The sequence below is a fragment of the Pelodiscus sinensis genome, chromosome 6, assembly GCF_052426305.1.
Source record: "Pelodiscus sinensis isolate ZL-2025 chromosome 6, ASM5242630v1, whole genome shotgun sequence".
NCBI classification, from domain to species: Eukaryota; Metazoa; Chordata; order Testudines; family Trionychidae; genus Pelodiscus; species Pelodiscus sinensis.
In genome coordinates, this window is record NC_143057.1 from 73,487,501 (window position 1) to 73,502,444 (window position 14,944).

The following is a 14,944-nucleotide window of genomic DNA, read 5'->3' on the forward strand; positions in this document are numbered from 1 at the left end:
CTTAATCTTATTCTGTACTGATGTAATACATATAAATGCTTGGAGATAAAAGGTGAACAGGAGGACTTGTTAACTTATATGCCCTTCTTCAAGCAAAACGTGTTATAAACCTAGACTCACCTCTAAGCCCACCAAAAGATTTGTTGAACAGTTCACAAAAAAGCTGCCTTTAGAAAATGTTTCCCACTATTACAGTAGGAGAAGAAATGAGTTATATCTTAGTAGGATGAATCAAATTATAGCTTCTTGTGCTCTATTACTGTTTTTCAAAAATCAGAATATTAAAATTGTAATATCTATATAAATGTATATATACAGTTTATATAAAACTATGTATGCAGTAGGAAGTTAGAAAGATATGCTCTGATATGCCGTGAAGGAGGTAGAATGTTTGGCGAACTGAACTTGGAGATGAGAACTCAGATTGTATAGTGATGTGCATCCTAGAAATAGCTTAGGTCCGCGTTTCTCAAACTGTGGGTCACGACCCCCCGGGGAGTCACAACCAACTTAGAGGGGGTTGAAGTATCTCAAAGTTTGAGAACCCCTGCCTTAGATAGTTAGGAAGGATCCAGAAACTCTTGCATTTGTATCCCAACTCTGCCATTACTTTCTATGTAATGGTCAGAAAGTCAGTTGACCTTCCTCGTTTAGTTTCCCTGTCTGTAAAACGGATAGAATGATACCCAGTACTCATCTGGCTCTTGTGTGGATTCTTTAGTGATTGTTTGTTACATATTGCTTTTAAAATGTAAAGTGCTATGTAATCTATTCTTGAAACTCTTGGTCAAGTCAGCTTTCTGTCAAGATGAAAATGACAGCTGCCCAGAGGTCTTATAGAAGATCTTGCACTCCACGGAAGCCCTATAGTCTTTATGGAAGGAAAAAGGGAAGTAGTTGCATGGAGAGGGCAAAAGGCCAGTGAAATGTGGGCTGTTGGCACAGAGGAAACACACACCATATCCAAATAAGATGGCATAGACAGGGCTGTATGGGAATAAGTACATGAGTTAAGAGAACCCCAGACTTGTATATAGAGGCTCAGAATGGGGTAGCAAGTATTAATCCAACCTGGAAAAGTGAGTGTAGAAAGTCTATGTTGCAGTATTACAACCTATCTCGGGTGTTGTTGGGCTAACTTCTGTCATTCAACTCCACAGAGTCCAAATGCCATTTTTAGGGAGTTTTGATTTGGCTGAGGACAGTGCTATAAAAACAGTATTTGGTCAAGGAAATAATTATTTTTTATTTATTCACATTTGAGTTAAGGATGTGTTGTAGGAATTTGGAGATTTTTCAGGTGTTTTACTGTCCATTGGAAATTAATTGTATATGCTAAAGTATGATTAAATGATGCTGTGATTGAAAAGGCACCGAAACTCCATATTAGGAGTAATGCACACAGTAGATTTCCATGAAGTTTGTGAGTATTCAGAAAAATAAAATGCTCACAGATTATAGAACATTTCTTGGTTTGTCCAATTTTGGATTCTGGACTGCACATTATACAGTAGTTAGGGTACCAGTACTTACCAACAGAGAGATTGTGGTCAGTTATAGATAGATGCAAACTACAAAATATTGGCTTTTGTAGTTACCTACCTTGTAACTACAAAGTCATGCCTGCTCTGAAAATGGAAGGTGCAACACTTTTCAAAAGTAGATTCAAAATGTAATAACTATTCTGTCTTTTAATATTGAACATTGTGATATTACTGATTTAATATTATTTTATTAACATCAGGTTAGCAAATAGCAAAGCAGAACATGTTAATTGAAGAATGTATTTTTACTAGTGTAAAGATAGTGTGTGATAAAATAAAACAAATACAGTTCTTGATGCAACTAGATATGGACCAAATGCAGTGAGAAATTAGAACACAGTAGTCAGAGAAATTTAAGGTTTGTTTTGTAGTTCTAATATTCATTAAAAGTTAGTAACACATCAGGTGACTATGGATAAGTGTAAAGTGAATGTTTTGAAATAAATAGCAGTTGGGTGACCTGGGATGACAGGGCTCTAGACAAGGGTATGTGTTTGTCAATATAGCCTACATGTTTTACAGACTCCTCAGGGAAAAGGAGAAGATACAATTTCACCTTTTCTGTGCCAAAACATTTTAATTATATCTTCTTCCAAGTACAGCGGTTCAGTAACCAAGGAGCTGACATTGATGCATGTGTTGATAAAGCTGCAAACATTCAAAATGAGATTAACAAAGATTTTGAGGAAAGGGTGACAGCTAATTTTGCACAGTATTCTGCATCTAATTCAGGTCAGTGTAATGATAGAATATTTTATAACTGTTGTGTCATCCAAAGGGACTTTTATGATGTTTTGTTTTTGTATGTGTGTGTATAAAAAGTACAGTTCTAACATATCTTTCCATCAAGTTATACCTTTTTTTATGGAACATCAATTGGTTGTATATGTAAGCATTTTGAAAGAAGAAAACTAGCATTTAGAAATAATTTTATACATGAATCACCCTATATCAGATAATCGTGTACTTTTTGTCTAATTCATCTTGAAATACTAATGTCAAGATGTGAAACAGAAAAAAACAAATATTACAAAAAGAACCACGTAATGTTGCTTGGTATATGCAAGAAGACCAATTGGAGAAAGTAATATTAAGTGTATTTAAATGATCAAACTGTAGTTTCTTTATGTTGTATGTGGGACCTTTTGAGAATGTCGCAGTGTATTTCTTTCTATTCTCCTCTTTATTTGAAGGCAGCTGACATTCTTCTTTCACTTTTCTTTTTGTTTGTGAAATTTTCTTTTTTTTATCCACTCACTTCTCCATCTGCTTTCACTTTTGTTTGCTTGGGCCGTCTCTCATCCCAACTTGATAATGAGGAATGCAGTGTGACCCTGACCTCTATCAGCCCATGCATGACCTTCTGACTCCCCCACATAACCTTTGACCTTTTCTTTGACAGCTTGATTAATTACCCTGTGTTATGATTTATGAGTAAGTGCTATGTAAAAATAATAGACAACAGGTGGTCCTCTACAAACTTTTTGTGGCATGTTTTCTTTTCCTGCCTAACTTGATGAGGTATTTTTAAGTTGGGAACTTGCTGGGACAATGTATGTTTGGCAGTAACACAGCGTTTTTAGACACTTGGACATAGCACTAGAATTCAGGAAGCTAAGAGTTGAGGTGTAGCTGGATGAAAATATTACAAAGTGTTAGCAGGGTGCAGTTGCCAAAATGCAGATTGGGTGGAAACACAAAACGGAGTCAACTGACATTTCAGGCATTCCAGTCTCAGGTCACGTCTTGAGAAAATTACTCAAATAATGGAGGGGGCATTTTTCAAGCTGAGCTGCATCTCCAACAGCTATGTTTACTTTAACGCTTCACTAGTGACTTCTGATTGGTTGTCATGACCTCATCCCACTGTTGCACCTAGGATGTTGCAACAGTGACATATATGTACCCTTCTCATGAAAAAGATGGGAAATAAACAGAACATACATCTTTCAAGAAGATGAATGGACATTGCTAGTGTCCACTTTAACCATGGGCAGATTTAGTTTACAGACCAAAACACTTTGAGTAGCTTTTCCCTTGAGAATTAGCTCTAATCTTGTTGCAAATAATCTGAATAGAATTCTGAACTTGAAGAATCAGATTGATAAAGCTTAGGAAAATGATCTCTTATAGATCCTTACTTACAGGCCAAAAAGATAGTTACATAGGTCAAGGGATTCCACTCTAGCCCCTGACCTCTCTGGTCACATATGGCATCCCATTTTGGTGGATTATTATGCAGAGCTGAATGCTTTCAGCTCATTATTCATTTAGCCAGCCACAAGAGACTTGAAAAGATTCAGAATTTACCTCAAATATTTTAGATTGCCTTTGACCTTACTAGAGCTGAGTAACAGGATAAATTAACTTTGATATCACTTCAGTTACAAACATTTGGTGTAAAGTTCCAATAAAAGATAAAAGTACCATCCCATTTCATATTGCTATATTTTAGTGACTAGTGCAATTCTCTATCTGTATGACTTTATTTCAAAGCTTTTGTATTTATTATTTTTGTGCTTGTCAACACCTGTCTGCTTTCCCATTAGCAATCATCTGTTGAATAAATGATAAGCGAGCTATTATATATTTGAAACTCTATGTATAGACTAGGAAGTAGGGCTTGAATGCAGTGCTCTTTTACAATTCTTAAACCTCAGGGAGTAGTTAGTTATATGGAATATGGATTTTTAACTTACCTTTCTCAAGCAATAGTATTTGAGGAAATACCTATTAATATGCTGGTAATTTAAGCCTTTACTCTGATAGAGAATTTACAATTACATCCATTGAATTAATAATTTAAGAGTGATGAATTATAGGATGAAGCTTACTTTTATCAATATCTGCCTTGATTATCACATCTAGTCACAGATGTACTATGCAAACAAACTTGGAGTTAATTAACTACAACACATATATTCTCTCAGAGATATAGTAGTAGATAGGGTTGGTTTGTAACAATTGATTGAATAATTGAGCAGATAGAAAAAATTGGACCAGTCTCAAAACAGAATAATCTAATTATGAACACTTAAAAATAGCAGCTTATAAAGTGTAACTTTATAGTATAAAACTTATCAGTAGAACAGTTTATCTATTTGTACACAGTAGCTATGTAAAAAAAAATGCTAATTCAACTTTATTACATGAATTGCATATCTAACTTTTTACAGATGCACACGGTGTAAAGAAATTCTCCTAGGAACATGTATTTATTTATGAAAAACTTCATCATATCCAATATTTTAATAACACTACATATGCTTCTAGATTTAAAGCGAGAATCTGGGTTACAGTTCTGAACAGGCTTTTTAAAGAATATAATTTTAAATAGTATGTGTCCATCTTTGTTAAACATATTATTTCTGATGAACTCTACTGACAAAGAATATTTTCAGTTTTTTAAGCTCCATGAACTTCTGTTTGTTCTGTTGTGCACTGACATCATCGTTAACCTTACAGATATTTACAAATCAGTATAGAATTTATCTCTTTTCTGTACTTGCAGTTTTCTAATAGTACTTTTTTGTTTTAAATGTTAATAGGTGACTATCTTTGACGTGTGATTCTGCAAATGTGTGCTACTTATTATAGATTTTTTCCAGACATTGCTGGGACCTAAGAAATGCATTGTTTTCATAGGTCAGCAAAGTGAAGATGGGCCTTTAAGATGAGGTTTCTTGATGTAATATGTTTGTATGATTTAGTACAGCCTGATAGAGGTTAAATTCTGGTGCAGTTATAGACGCTACATTGTATAACTATGTGGTTTCATATGAGTAAGTGTAGTATGATAGATCAGACTATTTTGTTGATGCAATTGTTTGTGTCTTACAACTTGGGTTGAAGTGATTGTGGAAGAAAAATAGAAAACACAGAATGAAAATATGTAACTTCTTATAAATTAAGCAATATTAAAATAGAATAATTTTTAACAGTAAGTTTTGAGACTTTTGACAATTTTTTCTCAGCCATTACTTAATTATTGTATTGTTGCAGAAAGGAAAAGTCTGTTTGAAAAAGTTTTTAAAAATTCAAAAGGTAAAGGGAGACATTATGCTGTTTAAAAACTAATTGATAAAAATCCTTTAATTGATTTATGTAGTAGTGAATTTTAAAATAGAATCATTTTTCATCTGTTGATGTCTCTGTGAAAAATTGACATTGTGTCCTCAAAAAATTGGACAAATGACTCATGTAATTTTCAGTTACATAATCAATAACTTAGACAAATTCAACTTCTTTGAAGATTTATGTGTCTGTTTTGTGGACAGATTTTAGTGGGCATAGAGTTTCAAATTTCAGTAACTCTTACAAAACCACAATGAATACATGAATTTGGCTTTGTATAGAAAGCAAAAAGAATCAATATACAGACTATCTGCACTGAAAATGAACAGATCAAGAAGATGGACAACAAACTAAAGCATTTTACACTACAAGTTAAAATCGCCAAAGAACCTCATGTAGTTTGTTTTGAAAACATCGTTTTCCTCCTACCATTTAGCATAGCACAAAAAGTGTACTTTCATAATACTCTCCTAATTCACTAATGTTTTTACATAAATGTACTAAAGCTCTACTCTGTTTTGTGACGTGTTTGCTTTAGATTTATAAACTTAAATTCATTTTTAAAAGCTGAAAAATATAGTAGTATGGTATTTTTTCTGATGTTAATAATATTTTAATATATTTATTGCTTTAATAACCAGTTATGGGATCGGCTCATTTCAAAGCTTTGTGGTGGGTTGGGTTTTGTTGATTTTTTTTTTTTTTCTGAAATTTTTTTTTAAGTTCAATTCACTCAGAAGAGAGGGCAGGGAAGAAACATGACAGGAGACCACTTACTCATGGTACAGAATCTAGTGAGGAGGCAATTTTCTCTTTGGCCTATGGTGACCTTTTTTGACTATGTTCCCTACACCAGAGACAGTGTACTGAATGCCTCTATTTCACCCTGTTTAGCAGAGTGCAGCAGTGTCCTTTAACTTAGTTTTGGTGGGAGGAGAAGTTATAGCAGATATTTGAGAAGGGCGTGAAAAGTTGTACAGGCACAAGCAAGAGGGGTAGGAACTTCCTTCAAATGTGATTTTAATAACTAGTCGAGTGTGTCCAACTGTAGAAAATCACCAACTGACAATCTGTCTACCTGACAGTGATCACAATGCTTTACAAGATTTTTGAATAGCTATACAGATTAGAATAAAGCAAGACCAAATAAAGTATCTTTTGTTGGCGTAGATTTGGTTTACTTTGGTCAGTTAGGTATTTAGGCTTGTGGATCTTCTCACTTGGTCTGAATGTAAAATTTAAAGTTTTAAATAAGAAGGCAAAAATTATGTTATTTTGATCGCTAATTAATACAAAAATTAAATGTTTTGTTTTTAAAATGTTTTTAATTGGACCCATTCTGTTAACTATTCATCTTTCTTCTCATCACTCCCTCTCCCCTTAAAATGCTTTTATTCACATACATTTTATAATACTTTGTCAGCATTTTAAAAATTGTATAAATTGTATAAAAATTGCTTTTCAGTTGTTCCATTTCTTCAAGCACACAAATTTAGCACAGTTGTTTAAAATCAGAATCTTTTACAGAATGTAGATTTTCTCTTGGTTGCAGTATACAATGCATAACTTAATATCAAAGAAGTTTTAGTGCCATTTTAAAGTGATACTTAAAAAGTCGTTCTACCCTAACAGAGTTGGCTTGTAAGCAATATCGCTGAATCAGTGTTGATATTGATTCATGGTTACTGTCGCTGTCAGTTTGTGCATCGTATGCTGGTGGTCAGCTAGACAAAAGGTTGTTACTATTTTAAGCTGTGCTGAATAGTTCCAAGAGATGTTTTTGGAGGATATCCATTCTATTGTAAAAGTTGCATTAGTTGTACATAAACTTTGTTCATTATTATGTAGTGCTCTCATTATGTTGTTTTGGTTTTAGTTCTAGTAGCTTTCTGCTAAAGTCATTTAAAATAACATGTAGTTATTAATACAAAACTAACCCCAATACAGTTTGAAAAAAAAATTTAAAAGGGGAAACAGGAAAGTCATGTGAATATAAATGTAGAAATATGTATATACTTACATATATACACATCCATGTATTTCCCCTTAGTTACAGAAATCAAGCCCTTTAAGTTCCTTAAAATATTTCTATATAATTATATCCTTTATCCAATATGTAATCATTGATATGTTTTATCAAGAACAATACAATGAATTGAAAGTAATTTCCAAGACTAAATTTTTCTATTAATATTCTTTTATTTTGGATTTTCTGAAACAGGAAGGCTATGGAGTAATAGTACTGAATCCCAATGAGAACTATATTGAAGTGGAAAAGACAAAAGCCCAAGTACAGCTGTCTTCTGATAGCTCAGATGAACCTGCAGAAAAGAGAGAAAGAAAAGATAAAATCCAAAAGGAAACAAAGAAGCGACGTGATTTCTACGAAAAGTATCGGAACCCACAAAAAGAAAAAGAAACTATGCAGTTGTATATTAGAGTAAGTGTGTTTTAGTTTAATTTGCCCTTACTAAATTATGCGCTCAAGTATTTTAGTATACATATTTACATTAATAAATGTTATGTTTCAAAAAGTATAGACACACTACTCATGTCTTAAACAGTTCATTTAAAGTGAATGACTCCTTCTTGTATTGATATTTTTGTGATGTATTGATTGGGAAGTTTTGGAAGAGCTACAAACATTGCTTTGTGTCTTCAAAGGAACTTCAAGTAAACTTCAAAGGAACATACTAAGTGTTACAAAGATTGATTTAAAGATGACTTTGTAAAATGTTTTATGAGTAGATGTATACATAAGAAACACCTAATATAGTTTTGGTAACATATAAGCCACATAACATATCATGCATACATTTACAGTATTATGCTGTTGTCTTTGGGAGGCAGTAGTTATAGACTAATAATTTTTAATATATTACCTGCTGAATTAATAATGTATTGTGCAAAATATTGGTGTTCATCTTGTGTGGTAGCAGTTTTATCCTATAATGTATTGTTTTCATATGAGCAGCCATCCATTGTATTTCCCCTAAGCTTCTGAAGGCAGCTAAAGGGAGAGAGTTATTAATATCTTAATAAATATTTAAGCTAGAATAGTTCAAGAATGGTGTAATGAGGAAACTCTGTCCCTTGCTCTTTTCTTACTCAGCGAACCTTTGCACTTTGTAATGCTAGCAGCATGGGATCGTTATAACAGTGCTACCCAAGGATTTTTAATTCTGCAGGGGGCACAAACAATATTATTTGCACTTTGACACATTCTTCTTCATATACTTACTATGCATTATACATTCTAGACTGAGCCTTATTATGAAGGTTAGCATTTTTATGCAACATTAAAACATGTCAGAAATGCCACAATCTGGTTAAAACAGTAAGAATTTGCATGCCATTGTGGTGTGAAATAGAGAAACATCCAACAAAATAGGTGTTAGAATCATTTTAATTTTTAACGTGTTCTTATTAATTGTGCTTTAGTATAACAGTGATTTATAGTTTTACTGTCTAGCTAAAAATTCACACACTTGCCATGTGAGAAGCATTCACACACACTCATAATGCCTTCTCAGAAATTAAACTCTTTTCCTGAGTGTGGAAATGTAGAACCTTTCCCAATGTATGTAGAAAATGACCAGAAGGACACTTCTTTTTATGAACTGTACCAATCTGCCAACCAGCTGATCCCTGTTTTTGTGAGAAGCAGTCTTAATCTTAAGAAGGATGCTTACACTATTTGGGCCAGTTCTCAAGCTTTACCCCAACAATCTACCACTGGTATTAGGACTAGCACTAGTTTTTAATGACAGTGATCCTGTCACATTTCTTTCCTGTCTATGGTATCTTTCATTTTGTGGCTCTTTTGCCTGATAGAACACATACAGTGGTTTCATAAAAAAAACAAGTTAAATGCAAGTTTGTGTACTGTTCTCTTCATCTGATGAATACTTATTTCATAGCTGAGTACTGACACTTCCCCCATACACACCTGGTTTTTTTTTAAAGCATGGACAGTAACAAGTCTTCATGTGCAGTGCACATTGTGGGCCCAGTTCTGTGCCCTCTTAATTCATTGGTAGAAGGATGAACTAAAAGTTTGCAGATGTTCCCTGCATTCAAATCTGAAAGGTTTCTTTGCAGGTTCATCAATAAACACCCATGCCGAGTCTTGTGAAATGGGGTAAAAGTACCTCTGCATTATTGCATGCCTAGATAAACAATTTCAATTCACTTGTCTGCCTACTTTGAAAAAACCTGAACTATCATTAATTAGCAATAAAGACTGGCAATTATTCTGTGAGATTTCGGAACCCCTAAAATACTATAAAGTGGTGATGTATTTCTACAGCGCATATTATCAAAGCATTTTTACAAACCTTAATTAAGCCCTATATCACCCTTGTAAGACAGGTAAGCATTGTTATATCTATTTTGCCATTGGGTAAACTGTCACAGAAGAAGGCTAATTGTCACAGAGAAGGGAGATGTAAGATTAGGAAAGAAATAGTATTTTCTCACACTAGCCATGGTAAATATTGTAGTACAAACAGGCTTAAAAAAAGACACATATCTGTTGTTGAAGGAAAATTTGTTTATGCCATATGCATTGGCAAAACTGATGAACTGTTAATTAGTATGAATAGATAACTTTAGTTATGAAATCTGGGCCACTTAGATCAGTAGTTTTCAACCTCTTTTTCTATTTGTGGACCCCTTAAGAATTTTGAAGGAAAGTATGCCCTTTTTTGAAATCTTAGGCAGAAACTGTGGACCCTCTGTTGACCACACACCACAGGTTGAAATCTATTATTCTTTGGTTACAATAACCTTTTATAGACCCCTTATACAGAGTTTATAGAGCCTAGGGATCTGTGGACCACAGGTTGAAAACCTTGGTCTTAGATTTACAGTGGCCAGTTGAATAAGTGATGGTTGAACAAATTAAAACCGTGTGACTGATGCTTTAATGTACATAACGAGTATTTCTAAGTTTGAGAGTGGGGACAATTTGTTATTTGAGCTAGTTTCTTTCTCCACTTCTTTTTAAAATGAACATTTCCTTCAAATATTTTCTAATTTTTATTTCAAATAATGCAAATATCCAAAATACACAGGAATAAGTAAAAGCAGAGACCTAAACATTTAAAATTATCACAAAGTATAAAATATTTTATTTGCCAGATGAATGCAGATTGAATGACTGTGCCCTACTTCAAGAGTAGAGCATGAAAGATCAAAGTACTTGTTGTTTCATGCTGTAAGCGTCTTTAACTATGAAATAATGTACTTGCAGGCATATATTATAGCTTGTTAAAGGGATTGATTTGGTCTGGGCAATAAACATCATGTCAGACATAATGGCAAGAAAACCTACTTAATATGTTTTGTAATAAGACAGAATTTTTTGTTCTTGAAAACATCTGCCAACTGAATTCAAGAGTGAAGACAGAAAATGTCATCAATTTAGTATTAATCCTATAAATTTAGTTTTTTTTCAGCAACACAAACCAAGGCAAAAACTCCCTGATGATCAGCATTGACTATAATACTTCGTAAAATGATGAAACAAAAACATTTTACTTTTATATAATGTGTTAATTAATGCACAGTGAATTTTAATATTCTTAGTGATCAGATTTTAACAAGCATATTGCCAACAGATCATTTTTTAAAAGCATCTGTTTTTTTAATGTGTTGGATTGAGAATTGAGTCAAATAGCTAAATATGTACATACATACTTTTAAAAAACATATTTCTACCCCCTCTGTATAGACTTAGTATTTTTCTTTAAATCACCAGAGATTGCTTTGTACATATTGGGCTAATGTTTCCCCCAGAAATTTAGTACCCCAACTTTTGTTAATTACTGAGCTAAACAAAGAATGTGTTGGCCTCCAGCACAGCCTTTATAGCAATATAGACTTAAATTTGGCAGTATCATTTCCCCCATCTCCCACTCCCTGCAGATTTCTACACTGAAAGTGTCTGTTCTGTGTTAAGACACTCATAAATGTAAATCCATACTCAACCCATCCTAAATATCATATTCAACATCAGTACATGTGCTGCTATAGATCATAAAATATTGTATGTGGTGCACATAAATACCTTTTGCAACAATATTACAATTTGTAGTAGTATTCTGTATTAACAATCCATCAATTAAATGATGCTCTGATGTAGCTTATTCTTTATTCATTAGATAATATTTTCCTCCATTTAAACTGACAAATATTCCATAATTACCCAATCTATATTACCAAAGGACATAAAATATATCTTTGGTAAATTTAGCAATCTGATTATTTTTTCCTCGTCGGCCTGGACATAAAACAATTGATACCAGAATTTAGAATAAAATGGTAAAACGATAGCAACTTTATTAGTATAAAATAAACACTTCAGTCACTACAAATAAATGCCAGCAGGCAGGGAACTCTTGCAGATAATTGGGAGAGAGCATGTTCTTGCTGCTCATTGTTATTTAAGAATGGCACAACTGCCACTAGCCATAAAAACATAGGTGCTTGTGCATACTGATGTTTACATGGTCTGTAATGGGGACAACTGACTGCTGTAGCACCTCCTGCTTCTCACACTGGGAATTAGCTTAGTTTGTTAGAGTATGTTGCCTTCTGGCATTGTCTCGTACGTCGTCACTTTGCTCTCCACTGTTTTTGCCCTCTGGCTCAGCACACATCCTTCCCTGGACTGTGGCATCCTCTTCAGGATGCTGCCCTCCATTCCTCTTCTCTTCCAGAGCCATCAGCAGTCCTCAATTGATTAAACCTGTCACTGGATGACTGCAGCTCCAAAATCCAGTCCCTTGTCTCAGGGGCAAGCTGCAGACTGTATAGGCCATGCTTCAGTGTGGCTAAATGCAGTGCAATGGGGAAGGGGGGACCCAGGCCTGGCCACTACTCTGGGTCCCGGCCCAGGAACCCTATGGCAGCCTGCCCTCTTTCCCTCCCTTTGACTGCCCTCAGTGTTGCCTGGGCCCCATCCCTGTGACCTCTGCACCTTCTTGGCTAGTGTATCAGGGCCTATATTCTGTAAGGTATCAGGCAGGAACATCTCTCCAGCTCCCTGGATCCTTCCCTGCACTATTCAATCTCAGGTGATCCTCCCAGGGAACCAGTCCTTCCTCTTTGTGAGTCAGGACCCAACTGTTTTCTGCTCTGCTGAGCAGCTTCTTATATCAGAGCTGTCCCAGCAAGCTGCCCTATCATTGGCTATTTATGAGCCTCTCCCTGACCCGTGGGGTTTATGCAGGCTCCCTCCGGCCTGCTCTTAACCACTCCCTTGTCACAGTGGGGCAGCTGCCTCACTACATGGTCCAAATCTCTTTCTGGGGAATTGGGTCCTTTCATGAATAAATTCTTATAATTCCCACTGGCTATATTAATTTTTCCTCTGTAGGAGGAAGAATGACCCTGATCTGCTGAAACACATAAACACGTGCTTCGCTTTAGGCACATAAATAGACTTATGAAAGTCAATAATGTATCTTTCCTCATAGGACTGTTTATGAGCCTGAAGTTTCATACATGCTCAACTGCTTTCCTAGATCAGGGTTTGAATCCCCCCGCCTCCCAATCTTTACCAGGCATAGGAAGGAAGAAACAATACTCCCTTACGTGGCCTGAAATGCTGTCTGCCAGGATGAGTAAGCAAATAACCTGGTATCTTTAAAAGTATAGGAAAAAATATACTATGTCCATGCAGTAATGGACTACAGTTACAAATGGAGAACATAAAATGGTCAGTGCAAAAATAACTTTATCCCACAAGAAGAAAGACAATAGCATGCAAGTGTAGGTAAGCAACTCCTGAGAGAACAACTCACTTTCCCAAGCTCACAAAAGTCTGAGGCAGAGCTACGAACCAGATCTCCTAAGTCCCACTCCAGTGCCTGAAGCAAAAACCCATCATTCCTCTTTTATAAATCCTTATTTTAGGGATTTTGCTCTGTGTAAAAAGTTGGTATAAAGTGTGTGATTTTTGAGAGATGGGGGAGTTCATTTTTAAGACAAATTAGATTAGTGATACTGCATTGAAATTTTAAAGCCCAAATACTCCCCCTTTGTTTCAGTAAAACTTCTGCTGCTTCCGTAGGACAGCAAAACCCCTGAGTGACAGAATTTGGAAGAAATGCGTATAAACAGTTGAAGTATCCTTGTCTTTAGGTCTCCCTTCAGGAATGTTAGGGCTTTAGCGTTTTTTAAAAAAAGAGAAAAAGTATGTGACCATACAGACACAGATAGCTTTCATACTCCTACAGTAACGTAAGTTCATAGCAGTTCATTCTGTAGATATCACAGTATATAAATACATTAAATAATCAAATTGTATATATTTATAAAATTTAATAGTATTGAATTATTTATAAGTTGTCTTGTTTTGCACTCACAATATCTATAGAAATTATGCTTTTTAATAAATATTAACATTACTATAGGAATATTACTATAGGGCTCTTTCCCACAGTGTGTCTTGCATCTACTAATCTAGAATAGTTGCAATGGTCCTCTTTTCCTTAAGCAAGAGAGAGATCAGAAAAGCAGATTCACAGGAGGAAGATTTTGCATCTCTGGGAGAGTGATACTGAGTCCTTATTCTGCAGTACTCACTCTTTTGTTCTGTATTTTACAAGTACAGCTAATCAAAGAAGAGGAATAAATCAGACCATCCAGCTTTCCTAGCTATCAAACACTTCATTTCATGATGCTGGCAAACCATGTGTTGTTAGATCAGGCTCCTAAAATGAGGCAAACTGTATGAGCTTCCAAAGGAAAAATCGGCTTGCATCTCTACTCCCACCATGAGTTCGATAGTACTCCTGTTGTTCTAAAAAATCATCTACTCTTATAGGTCATCCAAGTCATCCTTCCTTTCCCTCAAGATTCAGGCTAAGTAAAACGGGGCACTTAGTAAGCCAGTCATAAAGAAAACTGGCTCAGCAGAAAGCAGACCCACTCGTTCAAGACAAAGGTGAATGAAATTATTCAAACTTCTTATATTCAGACAGTGCCAATCTTTGATTATAGAAGTTACAGACTGAAAAGGCCTCTTAGGTCATTAGTCCATCCCTCTCCCAGTGCAGATTGTTCCCTATAGGTATTCTTTATCATGTATCCAATAGAAGCAAAAGGGTAATATCCTTTCAATTGACATCCAAAACAAGAATAATAACATTTCACTCGATGTACACAATCTCCACGCCATAAATACACACATTCTTCCATATATTTTGATAAATTGTTGTGCAGTTGGAAAATCTCGCTAAAACAAAGATCTTAGTGGGGGTCATAAGGAAACATCCACTCATGCACCAATCTTGAATTTTCTGCTCAGACTTCCTCAG

The 14,944-nt window shown here is 34.9% G+C and overlaps 1 protein-coding gene across 3 annotated transcripts in view; it reads left to right on the forward strand.

Moving 5' to 3' along the window:
* ARB2A (ARB2 cotranscriptional regulator A) overlaps positions 1-14,944 on the forward strand; it is a 334,295-nt gene that overhangs the window by 141,907 nt on the left and 177,444 nt on the right. For all 3 annotated transcript variants that reach the window (XM_075932154.2, XM_075932155.2, XM_075932153.2), the window contains exon 7: positions 7,840-8,058. In XM_075932154.2, the coding sequence (XP_075788269.1) occupies positions 7,840-8,058 (219 nt within the window). The remainder of the gene's footprint in view (positions 1-7,839; positions 8,059-14,944) is intronic.